The sequence below is a fragment of the Ovis aries genome, chromosome 21, assembly GCF_016772045.2.
Source record: "Ovis aries strain OAR_USU_Benz2616 breed Rambouillet chromosome 21, ARS-UI_Ramb_v3.0, whole genome shotgun sequence".
Taxonomy (NCBI): Eukaryota; Metazoa; Chordata; class Mammalia; order Artiodactyla; family Bovidae; genus Ovis; species Ovis aries.
The window spans coordinates 34,482,080-34,504,524 of NC_056074.1; the positions used below are offsets into that span (position 1 = coordinate 34,482,080).

A 22,445-nucleotide genomic window follows, 5' to 3' on the forward strand; every position below is an offset into this window, starting at 1 on the left:
TTAAAATTCATAAATCATTTCCTGGGACACGGCACCCTTTAACCTTGGTGAAGAGCAGGGTGCACTTTTACTCACTCCTGGCGGAGGCGCACTGTTCAGTGTTAGCCACTCAGTCGTGTCTGACTCTGACGCCATGGACTGTGGCCCACCAGGCTCCTCTGTCCATGGGATTCTCCAGGCAGGAATATGGCAGTGGGTTGCTATTTCTTTTCCAGGGGATCCTCCCGACCCAGGGATTGATCCCGGGTCTGCTGTTCTAGATTGGTGCCTCAGTCATGGAACTCTTGGAGGTCCAACTCTGGCCCCTTCCCCAAAGCTCTGACTCTGACACAGTTGCCCCAAGGAGCAAGGGGAGCAGTGGAGAGTGTGGACACTGCAGCTGCAGTGTAGACGCCTCAGCACTCACGGGTGAATGAGTAAAAGAGTGTATGGACCCACGTGCTGCTGTGTGGGGCTCTGGAAACATGCCACACCCCCACCCAAGAGAGAGAGCTAGTCAGGTGGCTCAGTGGTATATACACAGTAACTTAAAACACCTTATCTTGATGAAAAGGCACCTTCCCCATTTGCACAAAATGCCCTGTGGAGTAGTAGTGTCCTGGCACGTGCTTTCGGCCCATGGAGAGTCAGCTGCTGGGGAGTCCCCTCATCTCGCCTCCCCCTCCAGAGTCCTGACTCCAGCATGACAGCAGACCCCAAAGTGCGACTTCCCTGAGGGTCCAATGGCTAAGACTCTGAGCTCCTGATGCACGGGGCCCAGCTTCAACCCTTAGTCAGGATCCCATATGCCGCAGCTACAAGACCCAGAATGCTGCAATGAAAAGATCCTGCATGCTGTGACAAAGACCCAGCACAGCCAAATCGATACAGAAAACATTTAATTAATTAAGTTTTTTTAAATGATGGAAACCACATTCCTGGTGCCATGCAAGAAGGTGGCAGTGGCTCCTGACAGACCTCCAGAGTTACTTCCAATTGGTGTGTCAACAAGGGACCAACCAACCTCTTTCTTGCTAATGTGACAACTGCTCCTAGCATAACTGCAATCAGTGATTCTGCTCAAGCATCTCTTTTTCTACTAGGAGTAAGGAAGAGGGAGCAAAAAAAAAAAAAAGAGTGAAGAATGGGAAACTCCCATCCCATCATACCTGATGCCCTGATGCGTCCCAGTCACAAGCCCTGGATGACACATTTGTGTCACTGATCATCAGAAGGGCCCTGTGACCACTGTGTAGCCCTTAAGGTGTGGTTCCAGAGGTCATTCTAATATAAAAAGTCAGAGGGTGGGGGGGGGAGCTGGGAGGGTAAGGGGCAGGACCATCAGTAACATGTATACAGCAGCTGTATTTCACGAAACACAAATATTTCATCTCCCAACAATAATACAGGTAGATATTTAAAGCCTGTTTTACAGATGAGGAAATTGAGACGCAGAAACTGTCCCACGAGGGGCATCTCAGAAGGACACAAAGCCAGCGTGAAGGAGATCCCACTGGCTTAAAAAGGAACAATTTGAACTTCAAGAATAATAACAATAGCAAAATAGTAACAACAACAATACCTGTGATGGGTTGGAACATGAGACTTCATAGGGATACTAAAAAAATATCTTTTATCACCTGTGGAGGTAGTTAGGGCACTCCCATTATTCTGAAAATGGTAAATGACAGGAAAGAATCAAGCATTCCCAGAAAGAAAAACAGAGTCACTCAGCTAGAGACGGTGGCTGCCCACAGTGCCCAAATCATGAAGGAAAACGGGTCACCAGCTGTGGGAAAGGACTGGGCGGGGCTTAGTGCTGGGCTTAGAGTCTGGACGCTTCCATTTTTCTGGCTGCTCCCGGTCCTTAAAGGGTCAGCACAGCTTCTTTGGTCCCTGGCTTACGGAGTTGCTGATGTGAGAGACGAGGAGGCAGCCACAGGAGAACAGACGTCTTCATTCGCCTATCGCCAGAGAAGGACCACAAGACAGTCAGCCATGGGACCTCCGTGGCATTCCTCCATAAGCGTTTACTTTTGCTCACCAGTCACTGGGTTGTCTGGGCAGGCCTCCTGCTCTGATCTAGGCTCAGCCATGTGTTTGTGTTCAGCTCAGGGTCAGCCAGATGGCCCTGCTGACCTTGGCCGTGCTCTCTCACACTCTGGGGCCTCTGTGGGCACTGCTGGGCTGGCTTGGCTCTGCTCCTGGGCTGGCTTGGCTCTCGTCCTCCAGCAGGCTGGCCAGGACATGCTGCGGGGCAGGTGTTGGTTTCCTGAAGACAATAGAAGCAGGTGGCACCTCCTGAGGCCTCAGGTCAGAGCTGGCACCGGCCACTTCTGCTGCACCCAAGGCAGCCTGGATCCAGGGGTTTGGGGAGCTAGACTCCTGTTGTAGCTGCAGGAGGTGTGGATTCACAGACGGAAAAAGAACCAGGCCCATTTCTTCAATCAGACTGTCCTATCCCTGGTTGAGCTGAGAGCCGGCCAGGGCCATGCCCTTCCAGTCCACCCCAACACCATCTCCCTGACTGTGCCCAGAGGTCACAGGGGCTATTTTGATGAGAACTTGAATCTAGAAACTGGTGCACAAATTCTCTGCACCCACACCACTCGAATACCACTCTGTGGACATGCACATTCATGGCCACACATGCTAACACATTCAAGTACCCTCACACAAGTCCACACCCCCACATACACACCACAGTCACACCTGCACACGCGGTCACATGCTCACAGATGTTCACATATACCCACACTCACACACCGGCACTTATGCATGCCTACATGTTCACATGCATGCACTCACACACACACACACACGCTTTCACAAGCTCAGGTACACTCACACAAATTCTCTGTGCCCATGCCGTCACACACATGTACTCATACCTGCTCACACTCACTCCTACAATCACACACTCTGCGCTCTGCCACGGGAAAGCGGGGGACTGACTGCCCTCTCCGCTGACATCAGACAAGTTCAGCTGGAAGAAGTCAGGCCGCCTCCTCCGGGTAACTCTCAGTCTTCCCCCATCCTGAGCAGCAAGAGGGTGGAGGCTGATGGAGACCCCTGTGGACCAGGTCCTGGCTCTGACACTCACAGTGGGATCCCAGCAGGCCACTGGCCTCTCCGGGCCTAGTCTCCCCTCTGAACATTGAGGGAAGGAGTTGATGCCCGCAGGGGCCCTGCTCCTGGGAGCCCATGCTCCCAGCAGCAGCTTCCTGGGCCCCTGGGTGGGTCAGGCCAGACGGGTGAGGCTGTAGAGCCGGGAGGGACTTGAGAACTTCCCAGAGGTGGCAGCTCACAGCAGAGGATTTCCAAGCCCCACAGGAATAGCAAGGCTTTCACACGAGCATGTGTGAACTCAGGAGGGGCAGCCGGAGAGCAGAGGCAGCGGGGAGCAGGCAGCAGCGGGCAAGGCGGCGGCGACAGCAGGGTGAGTACACCTGCCCTTCCAGGAGCGAGGCCCAGGCCAGTCCCTGGGCGAGGCAGGGGACCTGGGCGAGGCAGGGGACCTGGGGCAAGTCAGGGGACCTGGGGCGAGGCAGGGGACCTGGGGCGAGGCAGGGGACCTGGGGCGAGACAGGGGACCTGGGGCGAGGCAGGGACCTGGGGCGAGGCAGGGACCTGGGGCGAGGCAGGGGACCTGGGGCGAGGCAGGGGACCTGGGGCGAGTCAGGGGACCTGGGGCGAGACAGGGGACCTGGGGCGAGGCAGGGGACCTGGGCGAGGCAGGGACCTGGGGCGAGGCAGGGGACCTGGGGCGAGGCAGGGGACCTGGGGCGAGACAGGGGACATGGGGCGAGACAGGGGACCTGGGGCGAGGCAGGGGACCTGGGGCGAGTCAGGGGACCTGGGGCGAGACAGGGGACCTGGGGGCGAGGCAGGGGACCTGGGCGAGGCAGGGACCTGGGGCGAGGCAGGGGACCTGGGGCGAGGCAGGGGACCTGGGGCGAGACAGGGGACCTGGGGCGAGACAGGGGACCTGGGGTGTGACAGGGACCTGGGGTGAGACAGGGACCTGGGGTGAGACAGGGGACCTGGGGCAAGACAGGGGACATGGGGCGAGTCAGGGGACATGGGGCGAGACAGGGACCTGGGGCGAGACAGGGGACCTGGGGTGTGACAGGGACCTGGGGTGAGACAGGGACCTGGGGTGAGACAGGGGACCTGGGGCAAGACAGGGGACATGGGGCGAGACAGGGGACATGGGGTGAGACAGGGACCTGGGCTGAGACGGGACCTGGGATGAGATGGGGATCTGGGAAGAGACAGGGGACCTAGGGTGAGACAGGGGACATGGGGCGAGACAGGGGACATGGGGCGAGACAGGGGAGGTGGGGCGAGACAGGGACCTGGGGTGAGACGGGGGAGGTGGGACAGGGGACCTGGGGCGAGACAGGGGACGTGGGACGAGATGGGGGACCTGGGGGAGACAGGAGACATGAGGGGTGACAGGGGAACCAGGGCAAGGCACGTCAGATGCCAGGCAAGTAGAGAGGAGGAGACCACTGGGCGGAGACGGCGGTGACCCTGGTCCTTCCCCAGCCGGCACTAAGTGGGCAGGACAGCTCCCACGCCTCTGAATTCCTGGCCTCCCTCTGATGGGGACCCTCAGCTCGGGACCACGGCCAGGTGTTGGGCTAAAGAAAGGGCGTGGTTCTTCTCTCCTCAAAGCCAGTCACTGAGAAGACTCAGGTATCCCCTGAGACCCTTGGCCTCCAACCATCCTCTCAGGGAACCGGAATCCTCCTCAGCTTTTCCCACCTTCCTCCACCCTCCCTCTCCTTACCCAACCGCCCCCCTCCCTTGAGGAAGGCTGAAAGGTGATTCCAACCCTGTCCCTCCCTTCTCCAAGGAAAGAGAAGGACCTGACAGATTCTGAGCTGGCAAGGGGCTTAGGGGCAAATATTATCTCGCCTCTCTTTTATAGATGAGGAAACAGAGGCCCAGCAAAGGGAAGGGGCTGTCCCCCAGGCCCTCGATGCAGAGCGCGCAGCAGAGCATAGTGGAAACTTTCAGAGGGGCCAGGCAGTAGGGGTGGGGAGAGGCCTACCCTCCTCCAACAGGTGTGTGCATCTGGCACCATCATCTCTGGGACAGCAGAGCAGGTCTGACCCATCCTGAATGGGCTGGGATTGGAGAAGCCCAGTAGCTTCCTGCCAGCCTGACACCACAGGCTCAGACTTAGAGAGAAGGGACCAGTTTCTACCCGTCGACACAGAGGTGGGGCCAGGAGGCGGGTGGGGGGTGGGAATAGATGGAGCATCCTTGGAAGACTCAAGCACCTCCCACCAACATCACAGTCACCCAATTGACAGATGGGGAAACTGAGACCCAAAGAGGTTAGGCAACTTGCCCCAGGGCCTGCAGCTGATAGAGCCAGCAGAGGGGTAGGCTGGATTCTTCCCCCTGGGGCCTGAGATCTCAGCCACTCGGCAAAGCTGCCCCCTCCCAGATGTGCAGCACCCCCCGTTCCAGATGTGCTCTTTGCCTTTCATCAAGAGCCTCTCTCCTCCAGCTGGCAACACCTCCCCTTCCCAACTGCTGTCACTGTGAATGAGCAAAACTGCTTCTGGCGCCTCGTGAGTAAAGTCGATGCTCAGAGACGCTCACAAGACAAGTCCAGGCAGCTGAGAGGTGGAGTTGGCCCAGCCCGAGGCGGTGGGCCCGTGAATCAGTGTAGGACCCCAGGGCACCTTGGCTCCGGGGAGGGAAGCCAGTGGTGTCAGTGTCCTGGGCCTCTCTGTGCAGCTGTGTCTCGACAGTGTGGCCCCCACATCGGAGGGGCCTCAGGGAACTGGGAAAGAGCAGGCGGTGGAGTGAGAAGACCTAGGTTTGTATCCCAGCTCCATCCCTTACCCTGACCATGTGACCCTGGGCAGGTCACCTTGCTTACGTTCAAAACAACAGGTAATAAGCCCTCTTTCCTGAGCCGTCCATGTCTTTGCCTGCCTGCAAGGTCTTGGAGAGAAGCCCCCAGGGAGAGGACAGTTTACCTCACCCCAGTTTCCATAGGAGTAGGGCTTGAGCACCAAAAAGGATTTTCAGGGACCCATTTTACAGATGGAGAAACTGAGGCTCGCAAAGAATAATTCACTGGACAGCAATTATACACATCACTTAATGTCTCTGAGCTCAATTTCTTCATCGGCAAAATGGTAATAGCACCTGCTTCATAAGGATGTTACTAGCAACAGACTAGAAGCACTGGTTGCCCCCTACACGCCAGGCACTGTGCTGGGCACGAGGCAGGCACTGCTTCTTTTAAAACTCACAGCAACTATGTGAGACTGAAACTGGGGTGGCGACTATGCTCTTCTGGTTACTCACACGTGAGGCAGGCAGCCCCGATACGGTCACTGGAGGGTCCAATCTCCCGTTAGGTCCCAGGAGGTTTAGCGCGCCAGCATTCTCAGCCCAGCACACGGCAGGTGAGAAGAGGACCTGGAGGACTCCCCTCGCTTTCCCACCAGCTTCCCCTCCCCCCAGCTGGTTGAGAGCAGTTTCTCCAGGGCCGGATGACATAGGGAGGAGATGAAGGGACAGGGGAACTAGCTGCTGCTCTTGCAAGCACCCAACGCCCTCCTTTGAGGCTAGCAGTTGTTTGAGCTGGTTTCTCTGCAGAGGTGTTTTACCAGGTCTCTGGATGTGCCCCCTCATCGCTGGGGGGGGGCGTGGTTCTCTCTCCTGTGTACCTCCCCACAAAACCCCTCCCTCAACTCAGAATCACCGGACGCCCAAAATGCAGGAATGAGTATCGATTTCTCCAAGTGTCCATAAAGCCAGCCCCTCCCTTTTGTCTCAAGGTGAACAGGAAAACTTCCCTTCCCCTGTGTTTAGACTCAGATCACTCTAATCTCTCCAAAATCCACTCTCAGTCTCCATTCCCAGCCGTATAGGCAAAGGTGGCAAAGTCACCCAGGAGGTTCACGACCACCTGCTTTTGGGCAAATTCTACCAGGTCATCTGTGGCACAGCTCACTCCAGTATCTGAACTCAGCTAGAACTTTTGTTTTAACATCTCTGACAGTTATATCCAATTTCGAAGCCCATGGCCTGGGCCACTAGACTGCACAATTTCTGACCCTCAGTTTGGTGATGGTTTAGTCACTAAGCTGTGTCTGACTCTTGCGACACCATGGACTGTAGCTCACCAGGCTCCTCTGTCCATGGGATTCTCCAGGCAAGAATACTAAGTGGGTTGCCATGCCCTCCTCCAGGGGATCTTCTGGACAAAGGGATCGAACCTGGCTCGCCTGCATTGCAGGTGGATTCTTTACTGACTGAGCCACCAGGGAAGCCCTGGCCCTCAGTTTACTGGTCTGCAAAATGGGCTGATTAACACCGACCTCAGGGGCTGTTTTAAGGGTCCTTGTTTCCCATACACATGAGGACTCCACAAACTGCAGAAGGCCTTGCAGCTGCTCATATCACACCTTGTTGATGTCTGGGCATTTCCTGTGTCCCAGGCAGCCGTTCCCCTGGTGGGTATCTGGTAAGCTCCTGGATACAGGGGATCATGTTTTTGCCTCTTTTCCACCTGCCTGTCCCTGATACACGTGCATCAGGGTTTACGGCAAGGTGACTGATTCATTCATATTCATTCACAAGGAAAATAGAGTCTCTTTTTGGGTGGCACATAGCTAGGGGCATGGGCCAGGTGGCTTCTGGAACCCAACAGAACGGTGGTCCCTGGCCTGATGGTGCGGCTGTTCTGATGGCAGCTTCAGAGAGGTGAGTAGAGAGAGATTTCAAGTCTCAGGAGCTCTGTGACACTTTCATTGCCTCTTAACCCGTGACATCAGCTGAGAGCCTATTTTTGTAGGTGTTTTCTTTGCATCTAAGGGGGAGTGAGGTCTCAGTTTAAGCAACTTTCTCACCACCCAGCTTGGGAGAGATGCTGTTAATTACACTTGTGCTCCCTTCTGAGGCCGCTCTGGGCCCCCTTGGAGAGCCCAGGAAGGGTGTAGGTCATGCTGCTGCTTCTTGGGACCCCAGAGAGTGTTCAGATACACTCCAAATTGCCATGGGTCCCAAGCAAGGTTTTCACCTATGCTGAAAGTGTTAGTCACTCAGTTGTGTCCGACTCTTTGTGACCCCAAGGACTATAGCCCACCAGGCTCCTCTGTCCGTGGAATTCTCCAGTGAAAAATACTGGAGTGGGTTGCCATTCCCTTCTCCAGGGGATCTTGCCAAGTCAGGGGTCAAACCCAGGTCTCCCGTGTTGCAGGAGGGTTCTTTACCATCTGAGCCACCAGTGAGCCTTGTCCCTGATGAAATGACGACTCTACAGGCAAAGCAGCACCGAGTTAAATGTGTTTCACCTAAAGGTTTTGTCCTTTTATTCTAAAATCATGCCCTTCTTCCCTCTCTGGTGCTGAATATCCTTTCCAAGTGATGGTGAGAACGTGGGTGATTTCTTTAAATGAACTTGCATGAGGAAGTAGAAAGTTGGCAAACTCAGGCCCCATTGGTTGGTTATTTGCTTCTCTGTGGACTCCAAGTATTTTATTTATTTTTTATTAATTTATATTGGAGTATAGTCGTATATTTTAAATTAACTTTTATTCCAAGCATTTTAGAACTAGTATTCCAAAGAGTGGAGTACAGGACTGATCCCCTCACTCTGACAAAGGCAGGACTTGAACCCAGGAGTGAATGCCTCCCATCAATACGACAGTCCTTCTACCAGGAGACCAGAGTCCAGACCCACCCCACTTCTTCGATACTGAGGTGCTGTGTGACCGCGGGAGACACAGTCACCCTCTCTGAACCTCTAGTACCTCATCTCTGTGCTGTGCTTCGTCACTCAGTCGTGTCCAACTCTTCGAGACTCATTGGACTGTAACCCACCAGGATCCCCTGGCCATGGGGTTTTTCAGGCAAGAATACTGGAGGAGTTGCTATTTCCTTCTCCAGGGGATCTTCCCCACACAGGATTGAGCCCGTGTCCCCTGTGTCTCCTGTACTGCAGGCAGATTCTTTATCTGCTGAACCATCAGGGAAACATCTTTAAGCAGAGCTAACCATCCATGCCTTCTCTCCCTTAGAATGAGATGAGGACTTAAATGTTCATTACTCACACCCAAGAAGCAAAGACTCCTGGGGCAGGAGGGGTTCTCCTCAGCCCAGACCCTCTGTCTCCCAGCATCTCACTCGGGTCCCATGTGCTTGGACTGCCGCGGACTCTTCCACAACATCCTCAGCAGTTGCCTTGTCTTCTCGAATACATCTGGTGAAGAGGGAAAAGGCCAATAGGCGGGGAAAGAAAAAGATGGAAGACGAGAGAAACAGAAAAGGGAAGGAACGCGGCGGGGGGAGGTGAGAGCAGAATAGCCGCCTCCAAGGACCCGAGTTTCAGGTCTGTGTCCTCCCTGAAGACACGAATGAGCTCACAACCAGTGAGGGGGAATCAGTTCCCACCTCCACCAGCACCTTGTCCTAGCAGAGCCCTGCTCTACGTTGCCAGGACAAGACGTTCTTTTTTTTTTTTTTAACTTTTTATTCTGTATTGGGGTATAGCTGATTAATTAACAATATTATGATAGTTTCAGGTGCACAGCAAAGGGACTCAGCCATACATATACAAGTATCCATCCTCCCCCAAACTCTCCTCCCATCTGGGTTGCCACACAATGCTGAGCAGAGTTCTCTGTGCTATATAGTAGGTCCTTGTTGGTTATCCCTTTTAAATATAGCAGTGTGCACCTGTCCATCCCAAGGGACATGCCTTGTTAATTCTTCTTCCTACTCCCAGCCCTGAGCTTGGTGCTCAGTCAATGCTGTTATCATCTGTTGGGCTGAACTACAAGCTTCTCTTGCTCTTTCCACCAGACACAATGCTCCTGAAGGGCATAGATCCTGTACCTGACTCCTAGCAATGGTTAGACTTTGAAGGATGGCTTTTCTCAAGGTTGTGTGTTATTTTAGTTCACACCAAACCCTATGAGGTTATCTCTCAGTGTTATTATCCCCACTTTACAGATAAGGAAATTGAGGCTGGGGCAGGTGGCCATCTTGCCCCCAGGTCTCCCGGTACCCAGAGGAGCCAGGATTCAAGTCCCAGCTTCTATCTGCAAAGTCATGTGCTGAACCAATTAACGCCAATGAGAAGGATGCCTGTTCTTTGTTTCATTGTATAATCTGGCAGGTTCATCCCTCTGCTGTGTCCTAGTAAGCCCATCTCCTGACAGTTGGGTGGTTTTCCCCAAAGCATTTGCTCAGGCCAGCTATGCATAAAGTTTCCATAATCCATGCCTGGCTTGTCTAGGATAATAGTGATTGCTTACGTGGCCAAGAGGAAGGATCCCACAGCAGGAAATCACCCAGGGGGATTATTTACACAAGCTCATTAGCCATGGGCTAAGGGACAGGAAGTGGTGGGTGAGCTCCAGTCCCCTGTGCAGAGATGCTCAGCTCCGGCTCACACTAGGTGTGTGTCCTTGAGTGAGTCACTTGCCCTTTCCGGGCAAAGGAGGCAATTTAAATGCATGTTCCTCCTAAAGGTCCTTTCCATGTAATAATAGCAGAGATGGAGAATGTGGTTTCTAGGGTCAGAAAGACTGGATTCAAGTCTTGGCCTTGCCTCACCTTGATCTCTGACATCCCTCTACTTCCCTGAGGGAAGCTTCCCTTCTTCACTGAGCAGAGATTTTGGTGCCAGCCTCTGGGGACTGCAGTGAACAGGGGTAGGTAGGCAGGCAGGTTGTTGATAAACTGACAATCTCTTATGCAGGTGTGTAACCATCATCACTATCATTATTATTTCCAGAGCCTCTGTCTGCCAGGCTCTCGATGAGCACGATGTCCACGGCTCCCTCCAGCAATGGGGTGTTTGTCGTCATCCCACCCAGCAACACCAGTGGCCTCCGCTCGCCCCAAGCCATCCTGCCCACCTCCCTGTGCCAGCCTCCAGGGATCATGCAGTACGAGGAGCAGCCGCTGGGGGCGCAGACACCACGGGTCACCCAGCCACCAGACCTGCGGCCCGGGGAGACATTCCTGACCGGAGAGCCCAAGGCTTTGGGGGTAAGAACAGCCTCTCCGACCACCTGGGGCATAGGTGCTGGGCAAGGAGGGAGCACTCATGCACCTTGGAGATAATGTGCTACGCTTGGTCGCTCAGTCGTGTCTGACTCTTTGCAACCCTATGGACTGCAGCTCGCCAGGCTCCTCTGTCCATGGGGATTCTCTAGTCAAGAAATCTGGAGTGGGTTGTCATGTCCTCCTCCAAGGGCTATTCCCAGTCCAGGGATCAAACCTAGGTCTCCTGCATTGCAGGTGGATTCTTTACTGTCTGAGCCACCAGGGCAGCAATTGGTAGATGCTCAGTGAGGACTTGAGGATGCAGCTGTGCACCAGGCAGACAAGGACCGTTCTGCAGAGCTGACAGAGAGTAAACCGTGAACAAATGACTGCTGCTGCTGCTGCTAAGTCGCTTCAGTCGTGTCCCACTCTGTGCGACCCCAGAGACGGCAGCCCAGCAGGCTCCTCTGTCCCTGGGATTCTCCAGGCAAGAACACTGGAGTGGGTTGCCATTTCCTTCTCCAATGCATGAAAGTGAAAATTGAAAGTGAAGTCGCTCAGTCGTGTCCTACTCTTAGCGACGCTATGGACTGCACCCTACGAGGCTCCTCCGTCCATGGGATTCTCTAGGCAAGAGTACTGGAGTGGGTGCCATTGCCTTCTCCATCGAGAGGTGAGCACACTGGGCCAAAGAATTTGCACTCATTGTCTCCTTAGGGTCTCATCACCACTTGTGAGACAGGGATCATAGTTCCCATTGGACAGATTAGGGAGCTTAGGCTCATCAATGCTAAGTCGCTGGCCCAAGGCTCGGGCTTGAATATGCTGGAACTTAGGAGCCTAAAGGCTGCACCAGCTCCACTGGGGCAGGAATGGACTGGAAGCAATGGACAAAGATGGCGGAGCCATTGCTGGAGACTGGAAATCTCCGACCAGACTCTGGGAAACAATGACCCCCCAAGGGCTTTGCTGAGACAAACACAATTTGCTGAAAAATATAAAAAGGAGAAACTATATATATATAGGTTCTAAGGAGTGTCAGCCAGGGAGAATACTGGCTCTAGAGTTAGTTGGCCTGCCACTTCCTAGCTGGGAGACCTCGCACAAATTACTGAATATCTCTGAACCTCATTTTCCTCAACTTCCTCATTTCTGAAAGCAGGATAGTAATTTTAGGATACCTACTTCATCACATTAGGGTTAAAAGAGATAATGTCTGTAAAACACCCAGCACATCGCTTAGTGCAGACAGGCATTTGCTAAGTGGCAGCCGGTGTCTTACGAGGAGTAACTGGAGTAGCAGTGTTGAGCCAGTAGCCCGAGAGGGACCGGAGGAGAGCAGCCTTGGCAACTGGGACGTGATGCCCCATAAAGGGCACAAAAAAGATGGAAGACATGTGACCAAAGAGACAAGGAAAGAGAGGATTCAAGGGGTCACGCCTTTAAATCTACAAATGCTTGGCTCTCATGTTAGGAAGATGTATATGGCACATGATCCTAAGATACCATTCTACAGCCTGAACTGCCCATAAATGGACCACAGGGAGCACCTCATCACTAAGGGAGTCCATTTAGAAGTCAGGAGATGGACAGGTTCCTGGATTAGGATCTTTCCTTATAGCTCCGTCAGTAAAGAATGTGCCTGCAGTGGAGGAGACCCGGGTTTGATTCCTGGGTCGGGAAGACTCCCTGGAGGAGGAATTGGCAACCCACTCCAATATTCCTGCCTGGAGCATTCCATGGACAGAGGAGCCTGGCAGGCTATAGTACATGGGGTCGCAAGAGTTGGATACAGCTTAGTGACTGAACCACCACCACCACCTGGATATACAGAGGCTGAGTTCAGCAGCTGTCAATGTCCCTTTCCACTCAGTTCTAGATTCAGTTGTTAACAAAACCATTCGGAAAACAGGGACTTCCCTGGTGGTCCAGTGGTTAAGAATCTGCCTTGCAAGACAGGTGGACAAGGGATCAATTCCTGGTCGGGGAAGTAAGATCCCACAGCCTGCCTGCCGCAACTAATGAGGCTTGTGCACTTTGCAGCCTGCATGCTCCAACTAGAGAATCCATGCTGCTTGATGAAGGATCCTGCATGCCTCAACCAAGACCCAAAGCAGCCAAATAAGTAATTACTTTAAAACAAATGAACAAAACAGGAAAAAAAAAAAACCCACTTAGAAAGAAACGTGGCAGCATGAACCAGAAGCCCGCATTGTTCTCATCCTTGGAAAAACCATCTCGCTTCTGAGAATGATCAGTGGGGTGCTGGGAAACCACTCCTTTAATTAATTGATTAATCAATATAAAATCTAAGTCCAGATTCCAGCTGGTAGGCAGCAGCTCCTGCACGTGACTGGGATACATCAATGACACTCCAGTGAGAAAAACACCCAAGGAGATACCTGTGCAGGCTGCAGGGGCACAAGGAAGGAAGCGGTGAGGCAGTCAGCGCAGGGAATGCTGAGCCATTGACATGAGGGCTAAGAAGCCAAGTAGCAACACAGTACGCTTGAGACCTGGTCAGAGCAAAAGGCAAACCCGTGGAGACATGGAAACAGAAGGGTGGGTCCTGAAAGCTGTGGGGAACTGGCTTTCCATCTTAAAATACCGTGTCTTTCACAGTTGTTATAATGATGTCTCCTTAAAAGAAGGGAATCTGAGTTTATTTCCGAGTTGCTGAGGGTTCAAAGCGGGACTGCAGGGCGCTGCCACGCTCTCCTCTGCGGCCGGCAGGGGGCGGTGTGGAGCCCGCCGCGCCCGCCTGGCTGAGCCGCTGTCTGCTCCCCGCAGACCGTCCAGATTCTCATCGGCCTTATCCACCTGGGCTTCGGCGGCGTGCTGCTCATGGTCCGCCGCGGCCACTTGGGGATGCTCTTCATCGAAGGCGGCGTCCCTTTCTGGGGAGGAGCCTGCGTGAGTGCCTGGGCCCTCTGGGCGGGGGGCGGGGCTGTGCCCAGGCTCATTCTCCTGGGCACAGCCGCTCCTGGGTGGGGGCCTGAGCCTAAATTTAACTCTCAACCACAAACCCTAATCATGACCTGACCCAGACGCCACTCCCGTGTGTGAAAAGCTCCCAGCATAGAGCTTAGCCTACTCCCTCCAAAAGAGGATGGAATGAAGGAGATGAAGGCAGGGGCTAAGGACACTAAACGCCTGTAGTTACCCGGCTTCCATCCTTCAAACTTCTAAGCGTTCTTGATTATTTGTTTGCTAAGTGTCGGTCCTCCCAAATTAGAATGGAAGCCTCGTGAGGGCAGAAATCTTGTCTGTCTTATCCATCTCTGCTAGGATCTTGCCGCATGCCTGCTGCTCAGCAAATGTCTGATGAGTGAATGCCTGAAGGAGCAATGCCTTCCCTATCGATGACACAGTGTCAATGAAAACATTCCTTTTGCAAGCCATGGCCCTAGTTCCCTGGACAGGGGCCCCTAGCAACCATGGGACACCCTCACAGAGTGATCGCAAGTGCGTGGCCAGGAGGCCAAGAAGGTGGCATCCAGGAGGCTGCTGGCCTCTCCCTGATACCCATGGCCTTGACAGTGCCAGGCATAGTGTGCCCTGCCCAGTGTCCCGGCTGAAGCCTCACTAGGATACCCACTTCCCCACACAGTTCATCATCTCGGGGTCCCTCTCAGTGGCAGCCGAGAAGAACCACACCAGTTGCCTGGTAAGTCTGAACGGGAGACCCAGGGGTGAGGTGGGGCCACAGCCAGGCTCCACTCTGCTCTGCCTCCAAAGATGCTCCTTCAACAAGCACTCCATAGGGGTGCCTCCTGCTGGAGGCCAGGCATGGGACAACACCCAGACAGCCAGACACAGCCCCTGCCCCACCTACAGGAGAGAAGAAACCAAGACGCACTTTCAGAATGTCCTAAGAGGCAGAAAGTGAGGGTCCACAGATGAAGTGCTCATGGCCCAGAGAAAGGGACGAGGCAAAAAGCCCTCCTGAACAGGAGATGGCTGGGCTGGGCCTTGGTGGGCATGTGGGATTGAGAAATCCTGAAGGAAGAGCATGAGGATGCAAGGAGGGACGGTGGGCAGCGTCACCATGGAAACTATGTGTGACCACTTGACCAGGGCAAAAGTCTTGGAAGGGAAGTGCAGAGAAGTTAGAGATGCACTGGGTCGACATCTCAGACAGCTCCATGCCTTCTGCGGGTGATTGTGGGGGAGGGCAGGGGGCGATGGAGGCTTTGGATGGGAGAGTGTTGAGCATCGCACCAGAGTCAAGTCCCTGCCCTCATGGAGCTTACATTCTAATGTCTGATAAGACACCCCCCACCCCCGCTTAAAACAAAACAAAACAACACAGATAAGGTCTTTACAGAGTGAAAAGTGCTGAACAAAGCCCAGGGATAATAGGAGGAATTCTGCTCAGCTGGGAGAGTCTGCAGTCCCTGAGCAGGTGTCGCTGAGCCATTGTTCAGAGGGCAGCAGCCATACAGGAGCCTGGAGACCACTATCTCAGGGTAGAGGATGAGAAGAGGCCAGGACCTTGGATCACAGCAAACCAGGGGCTGAATGGGAGGAACTAGGCCAAGAGGGAAAGGTGGGGAGACACTCGTGGATGGAGTCAAGTTTTAGGGCAGTGGGAGGCCAGCGAGGCTGGAGCCCAAGGTGTGGGCGGGAGAAGTGAAAGTGTAGTTGCTCAGTTGTGTCCTACTCTTTGTAACCCCATGGACTGTAGCCCACCAGGCTCCTCTGTCCATGGAATTCTCCGGGCAAGAATACTGGAGTGTGTTGCCATTCCCTTCTCCAGGGGATCTACTCCACCTAGGAATTAAAGCTGAGTCTCCTGCATTACAGGCAGAGCTTTTACTGTCTGAGCCACCTGGGAGCAGGAGAATCGGTGCTCTACTTACACTCCCGAGAGCTGCTGGGTAGAGAATGGATTGTAACAGGACAGGACTGGACACAGGGAGCCCTCAGAATCAAACCTATATCCCCCCACCCCCAGGCTGTAAAGGCTGGATGGAGGCAGGGAGAGGGGGGCTGATTTACTCTGCCCCATGCTCACAGCACCCTGGACAGTGTCTGGCAGGCACTAGGTGCTCAACAGAAGTTTTCATTCATTAGTTAACTGATTACATCTGAGGCTGCTCTGATCTCAGTCGTTGGCTGATCAACGACCTCATCCAAAATAAGAGGAGTTGGGGCCTTTGAACCTGAGCAAATCCCGCAGTCCCCAGCCCACCCATGAGTGGTCCCCACTTTAAGGCTAGGGCTGTTTAACCAGAAGGCTTCAGCTAGTGGGTCAAAAGAGCATCAGGTTCCAGCAGCATGGGGAGGGTGACCCCTCCACCATCGCCTGGACCACCCAGTGGTCCACGTGTCCCAAGTCCAGAGCCTCCGGATAAGAGTGAGGCCCAGACCTTCGCTCCCCGGACCTCAGGCTCACAGCCCCTGGGTCTCCACTGCCTGGTGCCCTGCAGGCGTCTGCAGTGCTTGCTCTGCCAGCCCTTACCCGGGCTCACGTGGAACCCCAACACTTCTCCCAACCTCAGTGTCCACAGCAGAGGGCCTCCCCCGACCCCTGCCCGTGGGCTGGCTGCACCTTCAGGGTGCTCAGCCTGAGGGATGGAGCATAGTAATGGGTGGGCAAGGAGCCTCTGCAGGCCCCACTTAGGGAGACCATGAAGGAGGTCGGGCCCCTTTTCCAGCAGCTTCTAAGAAGAGATGCAGGGTAAGACCTGGGGGAGTGGTCAGCAGGGCCATTCGCCTGAGGTCCCCTGGGAAGGACAGGAGGAAAGGAGGTCAAGGAGGACGCAGGTACGGGCATGGGTGTGAGGACCCGGGGGTGGCAGGAGGCCTGTGGGAGGCTCCCGGGGCAGAGCTGTGGCCTCCTGTCCCTCCTCCTCCTCCCGCCTCCCCTCTCCCCTCCTTTCCCTCCATCTCTACCCCTGCAGGTGAGGATCAGTCTGGGGACCCACATTCTCAGCGCCATGGCGGCCTTTGCAGGGACGGCCATTCTGCTCATGGATTTTGGTGTCACTAACTGGGTGTGTTGTCCGACGTCCCCAGGAGTGGGAAAACTTGAAGAAGAGTAACAGCCACATCCAGGAGCAGGCGCGGGTGGGGGGAAGGGAGGTTGTAGGGCCCTGGGCATCAGCAGAGTCTGCCAATCCCAAGAGACCCCCAGGTTTATATGGACCCCAGGACCCTACGTCAAGGGTGGGCGTAGTTGGGGGGTGGGTGGGCGTAGTTGGGGGGTGGGTTGGCGGGTCTCGGAGAAGCAATCTTGAGTTCAAGGGAGAGTACGTGTCACGCAGCAGGGGGACCCGCTCCAGCTCTGCCATCAGCTGACTGTGTGATCTGGGGCACGTTATTCTCGCTGCTCTGGGCCCCCTTTCCCCCTCTGTTCTAGAATTCTCGGCTGGCCTTGACTGTGGGTTTTGGTCCCCAGGATGTAGGCAGGGGCTATTTGGCCGTGCTTACCATCTTCACCATACTGGAGTTCTTCATTGCAGTCATTGCCACCCACTTTGGGTGCCAAGCCACTCGCGCCGAAGCTCACGCGGTGAGTGCCTCACACCGCCCCCCGCCCCGCCCTGCAAAGAGCGCCCCACAAACAGCGCCCCACTCGTACATCTGGGAATTCAGAGGAGTTTCCGCGGGAAGGTTTTCCTCGTGGGTGGCCACCGGGGCGCGCCAGCATCAAGGGACTTGCTGCTCTTTGCGCCTGGACGCGGAGTCCTCGAAGGCGGGCTCTGGGGACGAGGGAGATCGCTGTCGTGGATGAGTGGGACCTTCCAGAAGTTCACAGGTCGAGAGACGTGGGCATCAGGAAGGGCAGCATGACTCGGGTGGGCATTGACCGTTTTCCCCAAACTGGAGGACAGTGCAGACAGAGGGGATGGAGGAAGGGCCTTCGTGGCAAGGGGACCAGTTGGAAGTCAGCCTCCGCGGAAACAATCCTGCAGGCCATGATGCGGGCGGGGGCGGGGTGGGGGGTCCCCCTTGGGAAATGGGTGTGTGCAAAATGGGTTGAAAGTCTGAGCAGAGGCCTGCACGCTCAGACGGGAGGGTGAGTAGAGTGGGGCTCAGGGAAATCAATCTAGAGGGTTTGCCCACTGCTGGGGGCAGGGAGCGGGGCGGAGAGGTACGGGTTGGAGGCAGGGAAGCCGCCGCGAAAACGCTGCAAGGATGTGGTATCCAAGCCTTGAACCAGTGTAGGGCTGTCCAGAGACAAAGAAATCCAGAACCTTAGTTCTTAGAGAAATGAGACTCCTGTCTGTTTCGTTGCTGTACCTCCAAGGCCCAGATCATAGCTGACTTCAGCAAATACTTATTGGAAATTTAGTTTAACTGATGAGTGGGGCCAATTCATCTTTGGAGCGTTCACTACTAGGGCGCTGTTCTCACAATTCCCACAAGAGGGCAATGTTGCAACAGCTCCCTGAAGGCGCCGGAGCCACCAGGATTGCCTGGGTTTTTCTTTTGCTTTGCAGCCTGTGATTTTCCTGCCGAATGCCTTCAGCACAGACTTCAACATCTCCAGCCCCGCAGCCTCTCCTCCCCCTGCCTACGATAATGTGGCGTATATACCCAAGGAGTCTTCAGAGTAGACGGTCGCTCTGGGGGTTGGTGCCCAGCCTCCCTCACTTTCCCCGTCCCCCTTTTCCCTCCCCACGTTCCTCCACCCTCCCCACCCCGCCATCCCGGGCCCAGCCTCTCCCCACCCTCGCCTTGTTTATCTGGTGGCAGCCCGCCGCCCCAGTCCTCTCATGTTGTGGCACCGAGTGGAGTCCCTGGGGATGTCTGTCCCACACATTTCCCGCAGTGATTTATTTCCTAAAAAAGCTAGTTGATGTCAAGGGTATGTGTTCCTCTGCTTCCTGGCCTCCTCCCTTCATCAGAAAATGCCTCCTGATGCCGCCCTGGATTTCTCTCTACTCATTTTGGAAACCCTGGCCTCGCTGGGCCACGGGTTCAAGGGCCGCCCTGGCCCTCAGGCCTTGGGACAGTCATTAAGCTCAGAGAGCCCAGAATCCTCCAGAAGGGAGAACTGAGTCCAGCTGCAGAGGTCACAGAGCCAAATGGCGGTGGCTTGGCCTCTGGTCACCAGGCCCCAGGACCAGCTCTATAATCTGCTGCCATGTCATCAGGCCTCAGTTTTCCCGCCTGGAAAAGAAAGTGTTGAACCAGATGACATTTAAGACACTTACAGTTCCCCTGGGCTCCCAGAAGTCTAAAGTCTAAGTGAGGCATGTCCCCCGACCCCAACTGCCTGCAGAACGGTTTGGAGACCCTATTGCCTCCGCCCTGCACACCCTCCAGGGCTGGAGGGAGGCTCAGGACGCCCCCTGGCCTCTCAGTGCTCCCTCTCCCACCACGCCCGCCCTTCTCCACCGGCCCAGCCTGCGGAGAAAGCCACCTCTGAAGGTATGATGAGTTGGGCTGGGTCTCCAGGCCAAGGGGACAGTTCCACCTGGTATTTAGAGGCCCTGGCAGGGGGCTTGTCTCTCATACCGCAGAGGGAAATAAACTGTGCTTACAACTTGATCTGGTCTCATAGCAATGACTTGTTTTGTTTTTAACTTTGGGAGCTTTAAATGGTTGTCCCATATTGATCAGGAGACCAGGGGAACTGTCTTACCGTCACAGCAAAAGGGCACCTCTGGAGGCTGGGCTCTGTGTGGTGTGATCCTTACCCTTGTTCTGTCCCCACCTGAACTAAGCAGGCATTCATGTCTCCACTCTACCACTGAAGACAGGGAACCTTGAAGAGGTTAAATCATGTGCACGGGGCCACCAAGCTAGTAAAAGTCAGTGCCAGAATCTGAACCCAACTTCATCTGACTTCAGGGTCTGTGCTCTTACCATACAGCTCCCCACAGTCCAAACCCAAGTGCATCCCATCAGCTCTTTCCCCTCCCTTCTCCTGTTTCTTCATCCCAGAGACTGGGGCAGGACTGCATTTCTCAGCACCCTGCTTCTTCATTTAACAAACTTCTGCTCCATCTTCAAAACCCTATTTTAATGTTTCTTCTTCCACGAGGTCTTCCCAGAGGAAGTAGTCAGCTAGGTGGCTAAGTGCTAATGAGTCAGAGTGGAGATGAAAGTGGGGTAAGAAGGGCCCCCTTTTAAGAAGTCCCTCCATCCTGGGGTCATGCATGTGCAGAGTTGGGTGGGGATCACAACAGAATTTGGCTTCAAAATCAAGAACAGGGTCTTGAGGACACAGAGCTGAGAGCTGAAGACCCCAACTAAATAAAGTTGGGAGAAATGTGTTGGTATATTTCAGAATGGTTTTCCTGCCACACATAGAGGAGATTAGAGACTTTTCTGAATTGAGGGGAGACGTTTGGAGAGAGGAGGGAGAAAGAGAGAAAGAGCCGCAGACTGGGATTTTCCCATCTCTGTGCCCTGTTAACTAAGTTCCGCAGAGATGGCCAAAAACCACAGATCAATTAGGAGGAATTAAAGAACTGAGGCTTCTTCACATCCCAGGCTGTAACATGAGGAGACGGCAAGGCCCCTAGAGATGCCCCGTGTCCAGACAGCATGGAGCCAGAATGTGGAGTTGAGATGGCCAAGGGCGTGCCTGATGGCATGACATGGAGCCCTACACTCCCATGTGGGTCTGAGTAAAAGCAGCAGAAAGTTTCCCTTGTCCCCCAGGGGAAAGCACAAGAGGCTAAGAGGGCTGACATGCAATGTGGGTTGTATGAGACTGAAGCATAACAGTAAATAAGAGTGGAGACAGTGGCCACCATGCAAAACCAGCAAGGAAGATCATGCTTCTGGACTGGAAGTCAGGGGAAGTGACTGAGTTACCTTAACTGGCAATATTAAGTCCTGCCGCTGAGAGGAAATGGGAGCTGGAGACATAATTAACAATGAAGCAGAAGAATTCTGAAAACTACTAAAGAGACATTAATGATGCTCTAAATAAATGAAGAGCCATACTATGTTCATGGATTGGAAAGCTAAAAATTTTGTTAAAATGCTATTTATCTCCAAATTTTCCTGTAGACTTCATACATTCCCATTCAAAATTCCAACAGTTTTATTTGGGGAGAAATTGACAAGCTAGTTCTAAAGTTCACATGGAAATTCTAAAATATTCATAAGGATCTAAAATATTCAAGAAAACCATAAAGAGAAACAAAGTTGGATGACTTAAACTACCAGATTTCAAAACTTATTATAATGCAATAGTAACCAAGACAGCATAGTTTTTAGTGACTAGAGAATTAGGTCAATGGAGTTCAGAAACAGACCGTCACCTATATGCTGCTGCTAAGTCACTTCAGTCGTGTCCGACTCTCTGTGACCTCAGAGACGGCAACCCACCAGCCTTCCCCATCCCTGGGATTCTCTAGGCAAGAACACTGGAGTGGGTTGCCATTTCCTTCTCCAATGCATAAAAGTGAAAAGTGAAAGGGAAGTCGCTCAGTTGTGTCCGACTCTTCATGACCCCATGGACTGCAGCCCACCAGGCTCCTCTGTCCATGGGATTTTCCAGGCAAGAGTACTGGAGTGGGGTGCCATCACCTTCTCCGATATAGTTCACCTATATAGTTCACTTGATTTATGACAAGGGCTCCACTGCAACTCAGTGGACAAAGATATTCTTTCAATAAATTATGCTGAAGCAATTGGATTTGGTTATAGGGAAAAAATGAAACACAATTCCTACATCACATACCATACATAAAAATTAAGTCAAGATAGGTCATAGACCTAAATTTTACAACTTAAAAGGAGTTTCTTTAAAAAAAAAAAAAAAAAGGAAGAAGAAACTATCTTCAGTACGTTGGGATAAGCAAGGATTTTTCAAGTTGGACACACACACACACACAAAACTAATCATAAAAGAAAAGATTTAGAAATTAGTGTTTATTAAAATTAAGAACTTCTAATATTTATTAAAAATCGGAGAAGGCAATGGCAACCCACTCCAGTACTCTTGCCTGGAAAATCCCATGGATGGAGGAGCCTGGTAGGCTGCAGTCCATGGGGTCGAGAAGTCGGGCACGACTGAGCGACTTCACTTTCACTTTTCAGTTTCATGCATTGCAGAAGGGAATGGCAACCCACTCCAGTGTTCTTGCCTGGAGAATCCCAGGGACGGGGGAGCCTGGTGGGCTGCCGTCTATGGGGTCACACGGAGTTGGACACAACTGAATCGACTTAGCAGCAGCAGCAGCATTTATTAAAAAATAAGTATGAAAGTGCTCTACAGACTGAAAGGAGATTTTAAAACATAATATCTGACAGAGGACTTGAATACAAAATATATAAATAGCTCCTAAAATTAAATAAGAAAAAAGGAGGCAACTTAATTTAAAATGGACAAGGAACCTGCACAGGCACTCTGCAGAAAAAGATCTCAAAATGACCAATAAGTGTGTTCAACATCTTTAGCCACTGGAAAAATACAAAGTAAAAACCACAAAGAGCTACCTCGACATGCCAAAATGGCTGAAACT

General features: G+C 53.4%; 1 protein-coding gene across 3 annotated transcripts; it reads left to right on the plus strand.

Moving 5' to 3' along the window:
• The first annotated feature begins 173 nt into the window (after positions 1-173).
• MS4A15 (membrane spanning 4-domains A15) lies at positions 174-19,512 on the plus strand. 3 transcript variants are annotated; one of them, XM_042238289.1, is made up of 7 exons: positions 174-3,418; positions 10,757-11,013; positions 13,801-13,923; positions 14,621-14,677; positions 16,917-17,009; positions 17,414-17,527; positions 18,459-19,512. In XM_042238289.1, the coding sequence occupies exons 1-7, from the start codon at positions 3,337-3,339 to the stop codon at positions 18,573-18,575; spliced, it is 843 nt and encodes a 280-aa protein (XP_042094223.1). In that variant the 5' UTR covers positions 174-3,336; the 3' UTR covers positions 18,576-19,512. The 3 variants fall into 3 exon arrangements, with proteins under 3 accessions (XP_042094223.1, XP_060260263.1, XP_027815530.2); XM_060404280.1 differs by lacking the exon at positions 174-3,418 and adding an exon at positions 6,487-9,346; XM_027959729.3 differs by lacking the exon at positions 174-3,418 and adding an exon at positions 6,487-9,306.
• Positions 19,513-22,445: the final 2,933 nt, after the last annotated feature.

Excerpts from the sequence above, each read along its gene's own strand:
- MS4A15 (XM_042238289.1), top strand. The coding sequence starts at position 3,337 with ATGTGTGAACTCAGGAGGGGCAGCCGGAGAGCAGAGGCAGCGGGGAGC. Across the intron at positions 14,678-16,916 it reads AGAACCACACCAGTTGCCTG|GTGAGGATCAGTCTGGGGAC; the intron begins GTAAGTCTGAAC and ends CTACCCCTGCAG. Across the intron at positions 17,010-17,413 it reads ATTTTGGTGTCACTAACTGG|GATGTAGGCAGGGGCTATTT; the intron begins GTGTGTTGTCCG and ends TTTGGTCCCCAG.